At 38.7% G+C, this 20,313-nt stretch overlaps 1 protein-coding gene across 1 annotated transcript in view; it reads left to right on the top strand.

Annotated features, from left to right (window-relative positions):
• The window catches only part of MED27 (mediator complex subunit 27), a 93,080-nt gene that overhangs the window by 29,560 nt on the left and 43,207 nt on the right, over positions 1 to 20,313 (top strand). Inside the window, exon 3 of the mRNA XM_035341771.1 lies at positions 4,367 to 4,497. Within this exon, the coding sequence (XP_035197662.1) occupies positions 4,367 to 4,497 (131 nt within the window). The remainder of the gene's footprint in view (positions 1 to 4,366; positions 4,498 to 20,313) is intronic.

Genomic DNA, 20,313 nt, shown 5'->3' with positions numbered 1-20,313 from the left:
AACCACCAGAGTTTTATCGTAATAGACAAATCCCTCGTTAGCCACGAGGGAAAAATAATATAATGATGGGGGGCAAAGTACTGTGCAACTTAAAAGGAAGCAAATGTGCATGCATTTGTTAGTATTGTAGTGAGCTCATAAAATTCCATGATGAAGAAGTATGTCAGCCACATCTGTAAAATTCCATTTCTCCAAGAAGAGCAAATAATTCCTTTTTAACATCACTTATACCTGAGAAAATGCCTTTCTGTTTGTGTGTGTGGTCTGTACATATTTAGATAAGAATCTTTGGAAAACATGTCACTGCGGGGTGATGTGAGCACAAACAAAAGTCATCCTTCTGATTTCACTTTTTTTAAGCAAACCAACTGATGCTTAAAAAGCTTTGAATAATGGTAATATGTAAATTTAATGTGCAACTGAGAATTGAGATGATCAACTGTAAATGCTCCAAGTGATTATTTCCCCACCCCACCCCCTAATTTCTGCAGCTTTACGTGGCCTTGTAAGTTAAGTGGAGTGTAATGACTTGTTTGGTCAGCAGTCAGCGCAGACAACATCTCCAACCCATAAATTATGTAAGCAAAAGATCTTTAGACCAAGCATAATTCTGATGATGAAGCTTTAATTTAAAAAGTTTTGAATTAGCACTGTGTACACGTATGTAGCTTCATGACATACACTGTAGGGTAATCCTGTGGGCCACCCTGTAATCTGTCCAGATGATGTACATACGTGTTGAATGAAGGGACCCAAATGTGTTGTGGTTTGAGCCCCTTGGCAGGTAGGCTTAGCAGAATTCCCTGTCTACTCCAAACCTGAAAGATCATCTGTACAAGGTAGTGGGATCTTCTGGGGGAACGGAGAGGTTCTGTTCTGTTTTGGTGGTTTTAGGGAGTGGATTGCCTTGGTTCTGGTAAGGAAAAAATCACCAGGATAGAATAGGTAGAAGATCCTATGTGATTAACTTTTAAAAAATATTAATGCTTATGGAATTAAATCCACTCTGTAATTCACTAATAAACCTTCTTTTTTTTAAAGTAGTTCATACTAAAGCGAAAGACACGTTATGGGAATGAAGAAATTGCCCTCCTAGAATTTCAACTGCGAGAAAAGTGACTCCTAAGTGCTGTCTTTGTTGTGATGGATTTGACTTTGTAAGGAAGATCGAGATCTGTTAATATATGAATGTAGTTTTCATATACTCAAACACTGTGAAAATGTGAATTATGGCACCTGTAAAACATTAGTGATAATCTTTTCTTCCTGAAAATACAGGTCATGTTCCCAGATATTCTGTGATTAGGAAAAAAAAAAAAAGTGAATCTCAAAAATAATGAAAAATAATCCAACTTCTGTTTTATTTACCTTCAGGTAAATATATATTAAAGTATTATTTTCAGTAGTTTTCTGATGTTCTTGAGAATGAGAGTCTCTTTTGATTTTTAAAATGTGGAATTCACACATCTCTGAAACCACGGTTTTAAGAAAAATATCAGCTCATGAAACTGTACGAGTTGGCACTGGTGTATATCTTAGCTGCTAACTGCTATAAATTGATTTTTTTGTTGTTTTATTTCTGAGTCTTCTGAAATAGATTTTATGTTTCATCTGCATGTATGGGGCGGGGGATCAATCTTGGTGAAACTTTAGAGTATTTCATAAGGAAGTGAAGAGTTCAGCATTGTGTAAACCACTTGGAATTCCCCAGGGCTGAAGGATGCGGATGCTTGCCTCCGAGTGCTGGGGCTTCTTCAGTGGCTGATAAAGAAACGACTGACAATACACCTACACCTAGTGCTGCACCAGTACTGGCGTTCAGTGTATATTTAGCCATTTTATGGATAAAGCTATTGCTGTTTAACATCCTGCTGGTTTAAATGAGCACAGTAGTCATAGAGTCATTAGGGTTGGAAAAGTCAAAAGCAGGTTTTGGATAACCTCAGAGGGTTTGTGTGCCCTGAGCTCATCTTGGCCTCCCTTGTACCTATATGAGCCTTTCAGTACCCATAAAATCTTCTGACAGCGCGTTTTGTGTGGGTTCCCTGAGCGAAGATAGCCTGTTTGGAAATAGCCTTCTCTTGTCGGTAAGCAAATATTTTGAGGGGACCGTTAGGATTTTAGCTGAGATTTACTGTCATGGGCAATGCTGGCAGAAAAGGGTATTTATTTTTCAGGAGGAAAAATGCACAGAATGGGTTGTTCATTTCATTCTGCATCATACCATTGAATCTCCTGGCGGTGTTTTTGATACTACCGGTGCTGCTTTGGCACTGCTTTCAGCCTTGTTTCTGCTCACCAGAACAAACGATTAATAAAGAATTTCCCAATCTTTTCAGTTAACACCCCTCTGCCCCCAAAAAGAAATGCCTTCAGTGCAGTACAGCATGTGATGCTTTAATAATGTATAAATCAAGCTGGACAGAAGCTGCCTGTCAGTTTTATTAACTTTGACCTTTTCTCCCATTATAAAGCTGGTTCGGTAAATATTTAATGGGCCCTTTATAGATTTTGACAGTTGGATCTGCATTCTTGGAAGCAAAGGTAGATTATGTATAAATACTTATAATTAATAAAAATGGCTTAATCACTAGGGGTCAGCCTTCAAGGACGGAATTGTTTTGTAGAATATATTTATTTTTAATTCCTATTTTTCTCGTGCCTGACCGCGAAATGTCAGGCTAGCCAGGAGGTTAGGAAATGTTTCTCAAAGGTTACATTTAAAATTCATCTGTGATTAGCACCTGTGATTACGTCTGTGTTTGAGCAAGTGACCAAACGATGTTATTTACTTGAAGTACCTGTCAATGTCGTTCTGAGCAGAGGACGTAACGGGGTGGTGTCACCAGCACAAGATGGCTGAAGGGGCGCCGCTGTAATAAGATGCAAGAAATGAAGGGAAGGGCATGTTGTGGAGTCGGAGGGGCCTTCTGCCAGAGCTGTCTTTCCCTCTAACTCCCTGCGTATTGCACTCGCTGCAAATTCCGGTGGTGAAGATTGAAAACTAAGCCCTTGACACTTTGAAACATCGCCTTTCAAACATGTGCTGTCCATTGCTCTCATTGATTTTCTTCATTCCAGAAATCTGTAGGAGAAAAGCAAATTGGAGCAAAATTCATTGGCCTAAGATGAGTTGTTAGGGCGATAAAATAGCCCTCCCCTCGGCTGCTGAGTGCCGTTCTCTTCCCGTTAGCCACGCTGCGCGTCCTCTTGCCCTGCCACGGCTTAAACTGCATGACAAAGCAGCCACCTAAGCCAGGGGCCTGGTAGAAAGAAAGCCTTTGGGTTGCCCCAAACATTGATATTTGGGACAGATTGACTCACTGGATACCCTCGCTCATTTTAATGCCCATTTTCACGTAGATCGCTTTACCAAGCTCTGTTTCCCTCGTTATCAGTCAGTACCCCGCCGAACAGCTTTGCCTACGACCACTTCATTTTCTGAACGTTTGTAAGTCACACTTTCCTATCTGTACCTTTTTTCATACGAGGATCATGGGATCGGTGTTAAACAGTTCACCTTCTTCAGAACAAGTCTATGGACAATTGACTGAAAGCAATGATGCAGGGCCCGGAGGGATAAAAGGGATTGCATTTGTCTGGCACTGCATCGTGAGCTTCTGCGCCCACCTTCCTGCTCGAAACGGGGAGCTGAAAGCGCGCAGAGGTGAACTTGAAACTTGTTGACTTGAAGCTGGTTGCAGGACAGATGCAGCGTTGTGGCTGTTCTTAGATCTGAGCAGTGAGAATGTGCTCCAAAACTTGTCGATTCACGTATGTCCTTCATAAATTTGTTTTTTTTTTTATTGGCAATTAAAATAAAAGGTTAGAGGAGAAAGCTACTGAACGTGAATCTTTCTGCTGCGATGCTAGTGAAATGTGCGAGTAGATATTTCAAAGGCTAGGTTTTTCTTTAGAGGGCAGAAACTTTTTTGTGAATGTTATCTATTTTTGTTTAAGACAAAAATGAATGTTATTAAAAAAAAATGTTTATACAGTGAAAGGGTCAAACCTTTCTTCCTCTTACCTTCCTTCAGATAGTTTGGATGCTTGATCCCCTGAGAGGAGGAGCTGTCTTAACATTTAAAAGCAAGTCCAAGCTTCAGGAGAGTTAGGACTTGAGAAAGTCTTTGATTCATCATCTTATTTTCCCTATGGCATGATTTCCTTGTAATATCTATTTTACAACAGGCTGTTTTTATATGCTTTTGTTCATATCATCTTCTATCCAAGCAATACATGAAATAGCATACATTAGTTTGCCGGCTGTAATTTTAATAAAGTAGTACAGATTGTAGAGGTCTGACACAGAGTGCTGCAGTGGTGTATATGTTAATGTTTTTCTTTTTTTATTATTATTATCCAGTTGCAGTACCATGCAGGGCTAGCATCTGGCCTTCTGAATCAGCAGTCTTTGAAACGGTCAGCCAACCAGATGGGAGTATCTGCAAAACGCAGACCGAAAGCCCAGCCGACAACTCTCGTCTTACCCCCTCAGTAAGTAATGGGCTATTTTGAAGAGCTTCCGTGGTGGGGTGGGGTTATTTTTAACTTTTTATTGTAATTATTTTATTAAAAAATCCATAATAACGAGAACTTTGTGCTTGCATTTTTGTTTCCTGATGGGTGGATGGGGTACCCTATGGAAACAATATTTTGTTTCTTCTACTTTTGGAGGCACTCTGGCAACAGAAAAGTTGTGAGGATTCTTCTTCACAACAGGGCATATAAGTTTTTACAACACGAGATTGTCATTGAGGAATGATGTTCCCTTGATTAGTATGACTTGGAGCTTCAAGTAGCACTTTTCTGAAGGTCCTAAAAGGCTGAAGCCAAAAAGTCTTTGGTGTGAGTACTTTCTTGACAAATGTCTGTTCTGAGTCCATCTGTTCACCATATGTTAATTTTGCATTGGATCTAAACCTCTTTTACAGGTGACAAGCAATTATGAGGACACTTAGAAACTGTTTGAGGACATAGAGTATCAACACTTTAGGCGGTCTGTGTACTGATGCCAAAACCACAGAGATGTCCACAACTAAACTTAAAAAATTAATAAACTGCTTAAAATATTTAGTTACATATAAGAAAATGATTATTATGTAGAAAATGAAGTGCTAAGCAATTATTCATTGTACTGAGCATCTTTGTAGTTAGTGGAAGCTGCGTGTTTTTTCACAGAACAGGAGTCACTGATGTCTAAACTCTGCTACTAAAAACTTGGTTATAATAATAAAAGTCCTTGTCACTGGAGTCCGCAGGGTGAAGTTGATAAAGGAATCAAAAGGAGTTTAGGCTTTTTTTCTTTATATGAAATGGTAACAGATCACAGTAAGCAGAACCCTCCCCTTGTATATTAACTTTAAAGAATTGCTAATTCAGGAATCCGTAAAATGTTCTGTCGCTTTACCAATACATCAGTCAAACAGGAATGGTTAGAAGGGCAGCTGTAGCAGAACCACAGCTTTGAGAAACAGATGCTTTTTCTGTTGTATTTGTGGAAGAACAGTGGGGTAATGTGACAAACTCTGGTTCAATAGTTGCTTTCTTTGTTGGGGAGTCAAGTTTTGCGCATAAAATTTCTCTGATTGAAGTCTATAAACTAGAGCACTGTGATACCAATTGTCACAGGTTTTATTCAGAGGCCTTAAAAAAAAACTGTGTTTATCATGGCTTCCCCAGTTACTAGCAGTACCTATAATGAGGGAGGAAGAGCTGGCTTACATTTTTGCATATAAAAGTCTGTACCTGTATATTCTATGTCATGAACAAACAACAACAAAACACAGCTGAAGAGTTGCAGCTGTATAAATCTTAATATGGGGTGTGCGGTATATGAATTGAAAAGTATTGCATGTCTTTTTATCTGCAGGTGGTTTTTTCCTTTTCATTCAACGCTGCATTTATCTGCAATTTGGAGATAGAATTAAATTTGAACACAGTAACTAAAATTTGGCCAGTCTTTGAATTATATCTTAGTGTATTATTACCACTTCCAGCATTATTCACAGTGAAAATACGTTTGTTCTGAGCTGAACCCTTTATCTATCCCTGGTTTCTTGTTCTCTGACTTCTTTGACCTTTCTGTTTTTGTTCTTACTTGCTATCTTGATGTGTCCTAAAAGAGAAAAATAGTTATATTAAGTCAAATCATATAGCTGTTGAGCTCAATACCATGCCTCTAACACAAGGCAGAGGCAAATTATGAAAAGACTTATGAAAATAGACTTATGAAAAGTGTTCTTAAAAAAAAAAAAAAAAAGATATGGCAAATGGGATTTTAACATCTTGATTTTGCTATAGTTTCATGCAAATAATGATGAATAATTCTGTGATATTCTTTTCTTCATTCTCTTTAAAATGCAAAAGAAGAAAACATGCAGGTACAGAACTATGTGTCTCCTTGAAAGGGCATCTTAAGGAAAAAGGTGGACTTCTCTGACTTCAATGCAAATTTTCCCGTGGCAATTCAGGAATTTTATTTTATTTTTTAAAGCTTTATTGATTAGGCAAGAAAGGGGTAACTATTTTTTTTTCTCTTTTTGCTTTGATTTATGCTAATAAAATAAAGTTCAGTGACAAGTCTTCAGGCTGAGTAACAATGTGCTATGAGTCAAGCATATATTAAATGTTGTTCAGAACAACTATATTACCTAGAGCTTTTCTTAAACATAAGTAGAGAAAACTGGCTATGTACCAAGACGTCATTTTAGGAATGGAGGAAATAGCAGCACTGCAGTAATCCTTTTCAGTCAGTAAAGAAATGCAGGAAACACTCTTGCTCAGGAGGTTACAAATAATGCTTTGGACAAAGTATATTCTAAAAACTTTCTATTTCGATGCTGATTCTGGATATGTATGCTTTGATATCTAATTTTAGTCACATCAGAGAGCAAGCTACTGAAGTTTTTATTCTTTTTCCTGTTTCTTGAAGAAACTGCATAGGTAACTTTTGCTATTTGTATTCATACCTGTTTAATTCTAATGGCGATGCAAACTGAGCAGTTATCTTGTTAACCATATCTTTGGTCTCTGTTGCTGTGGTGAGACTTGAGTTTTATCCCACATGCTGAGTCTTGCCAAGTGGTCTGTCTTGGAAGAGTGGTGATGCAAAACTTGAGTTTTTTGTTGTGTCAACTCATTGTTCATTGAGCCCTTAGTTTCTCTCCTTTATCTTCTTTTTCTTCTCCTTTCCTCTCAAAATATCTTTTAAAAATATATATGAAATAAAAAGCTCCAGCCTGTCTTACATGCTAAACAATTTCTTCTGCTTGCAGAAGGAGCTGGAGAAGAGGTTTTGCCAATTGCCCAGCTGACGCTTGGTAGTCCTGCTCATTTGTCCCTTGCCAGTCTTAGGCCGTCTTTTGATATACTCTGATTTGGGAGTGAGAAGCTCTACGTTATCACTAATAGGTATCTGTAACAGCAGCAGCAATTTTGAATAAGAAGATATTTTTTAAAAATTGAAGGTCTCTGTCCTATGTGACTTCTCTCAGTAAAATTTCCATTTTCTCACTGTTTTCATTATCTGAGGGCTTCTAAGGGTGCTGGATTGAAACAGGCAACTTAGCACGTCAGGTGGCATCTCTCACCTGATTTTGCTGTATCTCAGTTTTGAAAAGAGGCCTTTTGGTGTTCGTGTTTGCTTTTCAGTATTGGTTTCCACTGGCTCTGAAAGTGCCGAATACTGGCTTGGTACGTACCGCATTTCTAGCCAAGTGTATCTGCATGAGAAAGTGACTAACTGCTGGCTGCTTTCTCTTCTTGCTTTGTCCCTCCTTCTGTCTTCTATTAACAAGACATCTCCCTGTACTTGCTAATAGATGCGTTCCCTCACATGCTTCTCATCTGGCTGCTGCTTCCTTCCTTCTGGTACAGAAGCGTGTGCTGAAGTGCTGAAAGCTGTCAGCTCCTTCCAAGTGACTAGGAGAGCGTATACATGCAACACTTCGGGAAGCCAGCATGGCTTATTTTTTGGGGGGGGTCTGAGGTGGGGGTGGAGTGGGTTTGCTTTATTTTATTTATTTAAAAAGAAAAAGATTCTTAGGCTTAGGATTTTTTTTATCCCCCTTGAAATATATTCGTTGATGCAGTTAATTAATCTTGTATTATTCTACAGTTAGTGTCGGAAAAGCAAATTCCTGCTGGTGATGTCGGCTCCCCAGCCCCTGCAGGAGCTGAGCACTGTGCCCTAAGCAGTCTGGGAGGGCCGGGAGCAGCGAGCCCACGCAGGTCCCTGCCAGCACGTGTCCCTGCCAGCTGCCACCCTGCCGAGAGCCTGGCAGGCTCTGCTGTGGTACCGTGCTGCTGAGAAATGACAGCGGCGAACCACTGCCAGGTGAGGAGGAAGAGAGAAAAGAGGAAGCGCAGGACGTTGGCTTTGTGCTCTTGCAGTTGTATTTGTTGGCACACACAGGAGAGTCAGTATTAATGGGAATTTTTAGGGGTCTCAGCTGAAAACCCTGGGACTCTGATAGCTCTGTGGCATGGGGCTTTCTCGGTGTTCCCAAATTAATCATCTGTCTTCTCTGCCCGCAAGAAAGTTGCCGAAACAAGAACTTGCTCACCACTATAATTACTGAGACTCTTGCCCTTTATGGTGCCTCCTAGGGTCATTTGTTGTGACATTTGTAGTTTTGCAGAAATAAGGACACTATAAACAATAAACAATTGCAAGTCTGCTTCTTGTTTGACAACTTCAAGCTCAGTGGATAGAGAGGCTTGAGTAAAAATGAGTCCAGTTTTTTGTTTTAGGGCACTTCAACTTGTCTTGTAAATCTCGTGTGCTCTGATGGATTTTCTAACTTGACAGTGAAAACATTTTAATAGATTGAGTAAAAATCTTTGTGAATTTAAACTGTATTGCTAGAAGCAGACCAGCAAAATTACTTTTCATTTTTTTTAAAAAGAAAACATGCTGCCCATAATACTGTTGTAGATAAATGAGCAACAAAAAGCTATGAAGATAATTTTTCTTTTAGAAGGGAATAAGGACTTGAGGATAGAGTGCTGGGTAGGGACTCAGGAGGGTTGGTTTTTTAGTGGTATAATACCATTTTTGTATAGTCTCTAGGTGCCATATAACAAAATTCAGTTCCCGCATTGTGTATCCACAGAATGCAGAGTCTTAAGCACTGACTTCTTCCATCTTTCTGGTTGTGTGAGTGGCTGGATTAATAAGAAATCTTTTGTCAAAAGGAAGTTCATACTTGCTTCTGTGCTTTGTAGCGACTTTACCAGAAGATGCTCTTCAGTGAGCAGTCTCCTTTAGGAGCTTATTTACTGTCTCAGCAGATACGTGTTCATCTGGATGTGGAAAATAAACTTACACATATACCAAACTGTGTTTATTATAGCTTGGTTCGATACTAGTATTGTCAGAAGCCTTGATTTTTCATGGTATTAATGCCCTATCAGATTTAATGATTCTGCTGTACAGGTGTCATTACAAGAGTCTGTTGTATTTTTTAAGAGCCTTTTTCGAGACACATCAGGTGAGGAAGAAATGTAACTAAAATAGTCAGTAATGTAGCATTCAGAAAAACGACTGGCTTAAACAGTTAACTGAAAGGTATTTGTCTGTATATAAGCTATATACCCAGTCGTTAGATGTGCCAAAATAAATTATTTGGAACTTGTGTAAATTATCATTTCTACATTAAGAAAAATCCAGATGAGCCCTTTGCCAAGAATTTTTGAAGGAAAAGGGTTTTTTTTCAGTACTTTGTTTTATAAACAGCATCTAATTACTTCCTAGGTTCAGGAGTTTCATTACAGACTAGGCAGATCATACTATGGATAATTCAGAGCTTGCTTAAGCCAAGAGATGCTTGTTGTCGTTGTTGTTCTTAAGACCATATGTTTAAAGTCTGCTTCTAAGACCGTATGTTTAAATTACATTGGTCTCAGCTGACCTTGCTGCGTTAGAGGTCTGAAATCTCAGCCAGTAATTCATACTCTGAAACCAGGACTCTGAAACACCAGTTAAGCGTGACACCAGTATGTAAGCTGTGGGAAATGGGGTTGTTTTACATGCAAGTGTTGGTACAGCACTCTCAGTGAGCACTGGGAGCTGTAAGCTAACAGGTGGGCCTGTTCTTAAAAGTATTTGAGAGTGAAAGAGCAAAATGTGTGGCTGTCTTTCTGTCTTTTTGAGAAAAGTCATCAGAAGTTCTCTGTGCAGTTCTAAAATTCTTCTTTCCCCCTACTGGCAAAGCTGTATTAAGTATCAATATTCATTAAATACCACCGAGATGATAATGTAATAAAGAAATAATCCTCGGGCCCACATCTCCACTTCTCTCCAGAAGAGTTGAGGTTGAGAATATAATTAAAGATTAAAACTCTGTTTGCATTCTGGAACATGGAGATATCTTTTTGTACATCATGGGGAATTGTATTAATAAGGAGGAGATCAGTTTCCAATAACTTCGAATACTTGGAGCTCACTTAATATCCCTGTTCATGTTTAAGTTTCTCCCGGTATTCCGTTAGCTTGACTTCTGGCAAGACAGTGCAACAGGAACTGTAAAAGAACATGTTGCTACAATGTGTGACCCTTTTGCTCTGCAAATTACTCCCTTTTTATATGAGGGAAAAAGATTAAAAATTAGTTCCTTATCATGTAAGACAATAGCACTTACATGAATATGTTTAATTACTTTGTAGCCATGTACTATGTAGATCAAACATGAATTTTAGCATTTGGTGTCTTGTGAACAATTAGGATCACATTTGTATTGTTTTCTTTTTGGTAATTTGATGAATGCCTGTTCTGCAGAGGCTTTGTGAAGCTGTTTCAGTGTACGTTGCAGCGTATTGTTGTGCGGTGAGATTGCATTTAACTTTAACTGATGCTGATTTTAGTGCATTCAGAGTTCCTGCACACCTTGCAGGACTTTTTGTTAGCTGAGTCTCTAATATTTCACTTGGTCAGAATAAATGGAAAGTCTCTTTATAACTTTCTATAATGCACTTCATCAACTCATTAAATAACTCTCAACTCCCCTTAAAGATTTCTAACCAATCTATATTCTTTGTCTTTTCTTCTCTGCACGTTTAAATTTTTGTTGCACCCAGTCAGTGTTTGTTAAATAATTTTGTCTTACTTTTTAATGATTTCCTTAATTTTGGACGGTAAGTGCAAAACAGTGGTGCTTTTGTCCCCCCAGTTATTGGTATTTCACTACCATAACTAATTTAGTTAGATGAAATGTTAGCCCTTGGTGACCTCTGAAAAGGATTGTGCTCATTCTGTGGATGGTTTTCTGAGCATTTGTCCCATTAACTAGATGAAAATCCCCTACAAATTCTCAAAGCCGTGCTGTTCCTTTGGGGGGCTAGTGTCCATGCTTTTTTAAATACAGTGCTGGAGGGACAGGATGCGACGCTGCTCTTGCAGGTTATGCATTCCTGTACAGTCATTCAAAGGAATGCAAATAGTGCATATATAGCATTAAGTTTCTTCAAAGGAAAACCACAGAATAGCCTGAACTCAAACTGCCACCTACAACACTGTTTCAGAGAATAGCGAAGTCCCAAAGTGATTGTTTTCAAACCACGTAGAATATTATAAGGGGTAACGAGCAAACAGGAAAGCACTATTTTGACAGCTTTGTTACAGGAAGATAGGTGCTGAGAAATTCAGATCATAATGAGTTTCAGCAGCTATTGAAAATACGATAGTTTCAAGTTATTTTAAGATACAGCCATGTTTTGTTTTGGATATTTTTTTTCACGTTTCTCCTCTGCCTACCAAACAGAGATGACAACAATTGATTTGAGACAGATTGTTTTAGGGAAACGGGACAGGATCTTCTGAGGAAGTAGCACACCGTCATTTTAGTTTGAGCAAAACCTTTGGGTAATTCTAGTTTCATCAAATACAGTAAGTATTAAATTTGTATTCTAAGGCGTGGGAGGAAAGGCTTTAACTACATAATCCTCATTTCTTTATCTTCTTGACCACTTTTCCCCACCTAAGAAATGTGGCTGATGGAGTTACTGTAATGTGTGTTGCCACCACAGTATTAGAAATTGTGATTGAAGTTCCCCTTAAACTAAATGGCAATTTTTAACAGGTGTAAACTGATCAGGTTCTTTTCAGATTCAGGAGCTGGGATGATCAGATCCCAGAGCTGGGGAAGCAACTGCCATGCTTGAGCCTGTATTGTATTACAGATTATGAGGGAAAATTCCTAGGTCACAACACATCATTAAATTTTATTGAACTCTGTTTTACCTAGAGAACAGCTATGTATATAGGTGTCAAGTTGTTAATGCTGGTTTTCAGATGTGCTACAAGCCATCCATGTGGTAAGGACTAGTTAGCTAAAAGATGATTCGAAGCTTTTCAGAAGTTTTTTTTTTCCTAAAGGTCTGTGTCAGCAGCAGTGACAACTGGTTCGCAGAGCTCAGCAGCACGCTGTTCCCAAATGCAGAGGGGCGATGAGCCTGCCAAAGCCGTGTTGTCTTTCAATTTGTGCATTTTGTTTAAATACTGGGGAAAAAAAAAAAAAAAGAAAAAAAAAAGCACTCTATTAAATGTAATAGCAGTCTGTCACTTTCAGTGATGTGGTATTTACTGCTTAGCACTCAGTATAATTTAATTGGAAAGGAAAAAAAAAAACAACAAAAGTATTGCTTTGGTTATGAAGGGTTGTTTGAACAACTCCAGTGAGGTCAAATCCGATAGCTTACTGGGGCTTTAACTTTGATCGGTGATCTTACTGTTCGTAGCCAAAGATACTTTACTGAGCTGCCCTCCAAAAAAGGGAGAAAGAGGTAGTCCAAGTGAACTTTTGATTTTGGTGTGCGAGGTAAATAGAGTTGTTCATTTGCTTTCTCTTTGTATTCCCTGCTGTCACTAGGGTTATCTGTCGTGTTTAGCTTTGAAACCCTGAATGTGCTTTGCCATGTGTTAAGGTAGCAGAGATGCTGAAGGAAGGAATACAGCTGTATTTTTCATTCTTTCCCTGTTTGGTCTGTAAGGTCTTGAGGTCAGTTGTTTGTCCTTTTCTGTGCTTCGTTAAGGATGTATGTGGTTTCTCTAGTAAGTTTTCAGTAGTGGACCAGCACAGATTTAATTAGCACCTGAAATCTGAGGGAAAAAAAAGGTGGTAAGTGTACTGCAGTGTTTGGTCCTACAACAGGTATCTGCTGGGACTCAGAGCCCGCTTCTGTGTCTCAGACTTCTAAATTTTTGTATGGCATATTGTAATGCAATATAAATCTGATGTTCTCTTACTTTGTAAATGAGATCCCACGTTCCTAAACCAGCATTCAGTCAGTGGGAGAAATCCTCTTACAGTGGAATATATATGGGATTGGTGTTTAGGTTTATTTGGGCCCCAAGTTGGGTCCCAGGACGTGTTCCAAGAAGGAGGCACTGCCCAGCTTGGCTACTTGTGCAGCAGATGGGCCATGGAGTGACTGCTGTGGAAGCTCCCCAGTATTGCCAGAGGTCTAGCAAACAGCTGAGTAGGCTCCCCAGGCTGCTGCTCGGGTACAACGCGACTTCATGCAAAGGTTTGTTTTGTTTTGTACCAGCGGCCATTCTTGTGTCTGCTTGGCAATGCTTGGTACCTACTGAGTCGATAGCTTGCTGTTCTACGCAACTTCAGAAATGTGATCCCTTAAAAAACTTTAATCTTGATCTAATCTCCTAATATGTAGATATATCTGACAGCAGGGGTGTTGTAATAATCCTCTTTATTTTGTTATAACTGATCAATGCCTTTTTTCTTTTTTCTTTTTTTTGCTGTAGTCATATGCTGAAATTCATTTCATTCCCGTAAGTGCTATACAGCTGCGTATTTTCCTACAAAGTAATTATGAAAAACCAGCAGGCATTGATCAACACAGATTGTCCAAATAAAAGAATTTGACTAAAACCAAATGTTCCTCGCGATATTCATTAACAGGATAATAATTTCTATTCGTGCCAGTACAAGAGACAGAGGTCATGGATGTTGCTTTAGTCCCAGTAAAATTACTGAGATTTTCATTAGCGGTGGTGTAAAATTTTGCAGTGAATTTTAACACAGGAAAAACCTGTACTATCCATTCACTTTTCAGTAAGTATTCTAACTAGCCTCTGTGGAGAGAGGGCATGTAATTAAGATTTCATCATTTCTTTATGGCGTAAAGAGCTGCTCTTACCAGTTTGCTGTGAGCTGTTCTGGACTGATAGCCTCAGCTCGTGTGTCCTTGTAGTGAATAGCTCCATGAACATGTCTTTCTTGGAGGCATTAGCTAAAAGAGGCCTTGAGCTGATTGTTGTTCATGTTTTGGTGTCATACTCCACAAACTAATCCCGCAAATAGGATTGCTCTGGGTGTGATGCACAGCCTTGTGTGACTGAGCACAGCGATTTGAAGTAATTCCCATCTACTTTGCCAAAGATTAGCTGGTGCGCTTCACAGCTGGGAGATGAAAAAGCCGTATCTCGCTGGAATCTGGGGGCCGTGTACCATCTTAGATCTATCTGCGTGTTCATTTTCCAGGATATGCACGGACCGAAGCAGCGCGTAGCCCTTAGTTAGCGTTACAGAGAATTGCAGTTCTGCTGTAAAACAGCAAAGTTCTGACTCTTTGATGTATGCTTGCCTTAAAGGTAATGTTTGGGTGAGAATTGTGCCATTAAACAGTGGCAATTAATTAAAAGTTGCTCCGGAGCCCCAGCCATTACAAGGTGCCCTTGCAGCCTTTAGAGCAGAACGCCAGTATTGCACTGTAGGGAATCCCTGTACTTTCAGAAAAAGGAAAGTTAAGGATGAAGATTTTAATGCGTAATTAAAGGCTACAAATACCAGTTTAACTGCTTGTTTCTATGTCAAAAAAAAAAAAAAAAAAAAAGGAACAGGCTACTAGTGGTTGGGCTAATTAGTGAAGAACAAGCTAGATAAGAGGAAATTTTATGAACTTAATGATATCAAAGCTGTTGCTAAAGCTGTGGTTTTTATCATATGATTGCTTTAACCCCCCTCTTTTTACCTCGACTGTTTGGTGTGGAGGGGGACTAGAGGCTGCTTTGCTGCAGCAGGCGATCAATCTGAAAAGAATAAATTAAACCTGCCGGCTGCCAAATGCAGAAATGCATTACAGCAAGTGTTTCCATATTCATTGCTTGTATACTCCCTTGTCAGAGATGACAGGCAAAAAGAGCAGAGCCCTAATAAGGTGGGGGAGAAGGTCTCTCTGTTTTGATGCTTTAGCAAAACCAGCGGTATTGCATAACATTGTGTAATATGATGCCATGTGGGCATTGTGAATGTATTTATTAATGATGTCATTTCTGCACTTCTGCGCGATTCCAAGTAACCTTTAGCTATTTAAGGGAAAAGCTAAACAGCCGTACTGTGACAGGAATAAAAGTACCTTCAAATGTGAAATGTGCTGTTGAGAAGGAAGCTCTGGATGTCTCACAGTAAGAAAACTTTGACGAATCTTACCTAAAAATAAAGACAATTACAGAGTCACCTGTATCTTTGACAATAACTCAACAAAAGGGAAAGGTTTCCTAAGCAATGAATTGCAGAAAGGGATTTACTGGGGGGCTAAAGTGGGAATTATGTGGGGACTGAAGTGGCTCTTCCTACCCCTGAGGACCGCAGTGTGCATCGTGGGCATGGCAGCGCTGCCTCGGGGCAGCTGTGTTCGTGCTGGTCAACTGACCCAGCTTCGGAGTTGGACAAAGACAGGGAAATGCCCTTTCTAAATGGAAGGGATACACAGTACGAGAAGTGCTTTGCTATGCTTTCTTTACTTGATGTTAAAAATAACTGTTATTACTTTTTTATTTCACTTCAGGGCATTGGCTGGGTATTCATGTGTTTACAAGGAACCCTATGGATGGGTTAAATGAAAAAAGCTTGGGTAGCAGGTTCTAGCTGATCACTTGAGAGTTTTCCTCTAAACATTATCTTCATTTCTAATGATTTTAAGTATTTTGGTACAAGTACTTGCTTGTCCAGTTTTCCCAATTGCCAGTATGAAAAAATGAAGTGCAACTATTTGAAATTTCAGTGGGTGAAGTTACTTGGTTTTCATTTCTCTATAGATGTTGCTCTACTGTTATTTGCATTCCTGATGGTTTATTTTTGCAGAGCTCTTCCTCTTTGCTCTAGATTTTACCTAATAAAGTCTTAGCACTGTTTTTGTAACTTCATTATTATTCAGTAGTACGTGTATGTCATCTTGAAAACAAGTGTGATAGTGTAACATACATTTCTAAGTGGACATAGATACATTTGCCTCACTATTCTAGTTGATTTCCCTGATTCTTATATTTGCATGGGTAACGGAGTAAAATGCTGGACAAGGAAGACCTTATTAACATTAGCAGACTGTTCTTTTTTCTGTGGCTTCTTTTGGTTCTTACAAATCTTATTTTGGGAAAGAATATAACACATCGGTGCAGAGATCATGATAAAATAGTGAACTAGTCAGTTAACTTTTGCAGTGTTTATCTGCACACCTCGAATGAAATGAAATAAAGTTTACATTCTATGTATGATCGTTGTGCTCCATTATTGCCTATGGTACTTTGTTTCCACCCATCACAAAACATAATCGTGGAATAGAGATTGGCCTTTTCATTCTCAACAACATATGTTTAAAAGCACTTAAAGATGCAGAGTTTCCGGACTAAGTTATTGCAGAGCAAATTGCTATTTTGTTGAGTTGCTGTGTGCCTCGGTTTCCCCACTTGAGCTGTATGAATTGTATCAGCTGGGAATTGTGTGAGAGTGCTGAGAGCTACTCGAGTAATACTTGAACAAAGCTGGGATAAGAGAAAGAATTAACTCTAAGGCAGATACTTTCATATAGGTTAGGAGTCTGGAATATTGTCTTATTATCAGTTGTTCGAGTCCAGTTAATTTTCTTTAAACAAAATTCGAAGTCCAGGAGTGGCATGTGAAGAATGAATGGCCGTGTCATTCCTACCTGTGAGACCCAGTAGGAAGCTCTAACTATCCACTGTCAGTATTCATTCTGATAAATGGATGGTGATGTATTATCCTGTATCTTTTGTGTTCTTGCCTTTAGGTGTTCATTTCAGTGATGGAAGACAAAGTGCAGACACATGAAATAATTACACAGCAAGCTTGGCTGGAGCCTGTCAGTCTGTGTCAAGCTCCCTAGACGTCTTGAATCTCAAAATTGTTGTGCTCTTTTGCTGATTGTTACATTTAATGTTTGGTGTTAAAATCAAATATGCTCCAGAAGTTGCAAAAAAAATACCTTACTGTTTTGATGTATTTTAAGTCAAAGTTTAACATCTCTGTCCAAAATAGCACTATAAAACTGAGCTCCCCTCAAGCCAAAACCCAGCTTTTCTACTTGTCTTTTACATGCAGATCCTTCTATTTCATTTTGGCTTTTATATTTTGACAGATGATGCTTTTGCTCATGACAAATCTGTATGTGCCTTGTAGACAGGTCTTATAAAAAGAGCCCTTTGTGAAGGACTGAAATACAAATCAAACTTGGATCTGAATTTGAGGCTCATTGGCTACATGGCAGACTCATAGTTTGAAGAATCATAGTTATAGCTAATAGTACTTCTTGGTATTATTTATAAAAATTAGTTTAAACATTCATTGCTGTTTAGTTTAGGGTTTTTTTGTTTGTTTTTGTTTTTTTTTAAAGAGAGAATTGGGCTGGTTAGGCAAATGTCACTGAGCTGTATAGTTAGCAAGTAACCAACATATTTGAAAGTTTAGGAAATAATTCCTAGTTGGTAATCGTTGGTCTGGTGTTTTGGTTCCTGAACTGCTACCCATCCACTGCCTGCACTGAACAGATCCCTGCGTGCATTTCCTCTGTTCTCATGTGCAGTAATTATTCAGGTACTGCTGCTGTTAACCCTCTGCCTGTTGCAGGTGTTTGCATTTCTTAGTCAAGTTGATGGCAATGGAAAAGTGTGCTGTGGCAGGGGGTGCTGCATGTTCCCAGCTCTTGGTTGCAGCTTGATTTCCAAGCAGAGATTGGGCTGGAGTCGCCCAGTGCAGCCTGCCACTCAGGGCTGGACCAGATCAGCCACCAGGTTGCGTGCTTGCATGATCCTTTCTACTTCAAAAGTTTCTCTTCGTTTAGACAAAAGGCTGCTTCAACACTGTTTTTTACAGCATGATAGTTGGTAAGCAAATCTAATGCTACCTAGTCTTAGGTAATTTCTGAGAAAGTGAAACTAATTTCTTGATGTGTCACAACAATGGTGGCTTTTGTATGGCACCTGTAAAATGAGCTTCTTGACAGAAAAGAGAACTATTTTAACGTGATTATGCTTTTAAAATGAAAATGTATTTTCAATGCACAGATAGCAACTTCAACACTGCAGACAGAAAATCAATTATAATTTTTGCTAGTACAGCTAAAATACTACCTGCTGCTACTAATTTCTTTTTGTTGTTCTACAATTGCTGTCTTCCCTGTGTGTGTTGTTTTTTTTTTTTTTTTTATTATTAACACATCAGTGGAGATAGAAATTCCAGTAGCGAAGCCTGTGTGGTGTAATACCTGTTTCTCTCTTCTGGTATGTACTTCTGCATCTTTCTGCTGGTACAGTACCATATTTGAATCATCTGTTTATATACCCACTTAATTTTTATCATGCTTTAGGCATCATTCTCCACCAGTAAGCTCTTACACAACTGAACTACTGTTTGCTTTTGCTGTTTAATTGTTTTGCTAAAGTGTCAGTGTATGCTGGATCTTAAAGATCTGCATTTTGCAGATCTTTCAGACACTTCTGCTGAAGATCTTTTCCACATCTTAAAATGCTGGTGTAAATAAGGTACTTCAAGAGAAGCTGGTTGTAGGATGGTTTTTAGTTTTCAGGTTTGAAATGTTTGCTCATATCTTAACTTGTTCTGGTTGGTTGGTTCAGAGCATTTCAATAAAGAGGTTCTCTCTCTCACACAGCCTGTCCAAACAGTTGACTTCCTTCGCTTTCAAATCCTAAGTAAGTACTTCATTTCCATCTCCTGAATGTGAAGGACAGGATATATTGGGAAAACTTTAGCTCTGATTTGAGTATAGAGCCTCTCGAGAGCTGTCAGCACTGATGCAGTGTGGCATGCGAGGATGGAACGTGCTCCTTTACTGCCTTGTGATACTGTGTAATATACACACACATTTAAAGTACAGTTAATGTTTTAGGGATTTTTTGAGCCTTTGGAAAGAGTAAAATGAGCACTCTGTTTTGTTTGCCCTTATTTTCTGTCTTTTGCTATTATGTAGCTTCTTACTAGCAGCAAGCCTATTTTCTGTATAATGGGATGGGTTGCAGACAGACAGTCAAAGCAGCAAACCTTTGAGTAGCGCAGCTGAGGATGTAACTATAACTACATTTGACTTGTTTTCAGTCAAGCTTTCTTTTTCAGCTTTGCCATCTTCATGCTTCCTTTTCAGAGATGTTGTGCAATGTTTGTCTCATTGTGTCTTCTGCCAAGTAGTTACGTAAGCCATTGATTGCAGTGCATTGTATAATTTTATTTATTTTTTAAAAGAAACCTATGAAGTGCTATTAAGAATGTGATTGATTTATTAGATCAGTAGTTATAATTTTTTTGTATTTGGACTTTACAGAAAACTAGATTGTAAGTAGGCAAAAAATGAAGAATAATTAAATGTTTAAACAAATGCCAAATACAGAAACACACATCAATTCAGTGAGTAGTGAATGCAAATTGGATATGAATGGAGAGTTATTTGAAACGTCTGTAAATTTACTGATGTTCAGAAACCTAACTGCAGGACGATCTTTGAGGTGATAGATGCCATTTGGTAATATTTCATCTGCTTCTGCAGGGCATCAGCTTCAACTGGTTGACTCTCAGTAGCTACATGTTAGCTAATTAATCTTGTAATTTGCTGCCATGTTACTAGGTGAACCTGTGTTCTGGTAGCAGCATGAATTTGAGATAATGGTTTCCTAATGACTGAAATAGCAATAACAGCCCTGGCCCTCATGGGTGTCTTCAGCTTTCCTCCAGTTTTCAGAAAATATCAGGTTGCTCTTACTGAATGTTCTGCCTGCTAATACAGATAGTTTTCAGCTGTATTTATTAATGTAACTGAGCTGCACTTGCTTCTTTATACAGTATATATATTACATAATATATATAATATATAAAACACCATACTCAAGTAATATATTGATATATATTGTGCCTGTCTTTAATATCAATATACTATGTAGCTTTTGCTCTGTGATGAAGCAGAGTTTGTTTTTAATTGGGTATTTTTTTTGTTTATGGCATCTTAAGACTTTTCCTAGGAAAATACAGAGCTCTCTGTTAGGTGGAC

The sequence above is a fragment of the Oxyura jamaicensis genome, chromosome 17 (assembly GCF_011077185.1).
Source record: "Oxyura jamaicensis isolate SHBP4307 breed ruddy duck chromosome 17, BPBGC_Ojam_1.0, whole genome shotgun sequence".
NCBI lineage: Eukaryota > Metazoa > Chordata > Aves > Anseriformes > Anatidae > Oxyura > Oxyura jamaicensis.
Note: the sequence above shows the minus strand (reverse complement) of the source record. Positions and strands in the feature narration are given on the sequence as shown.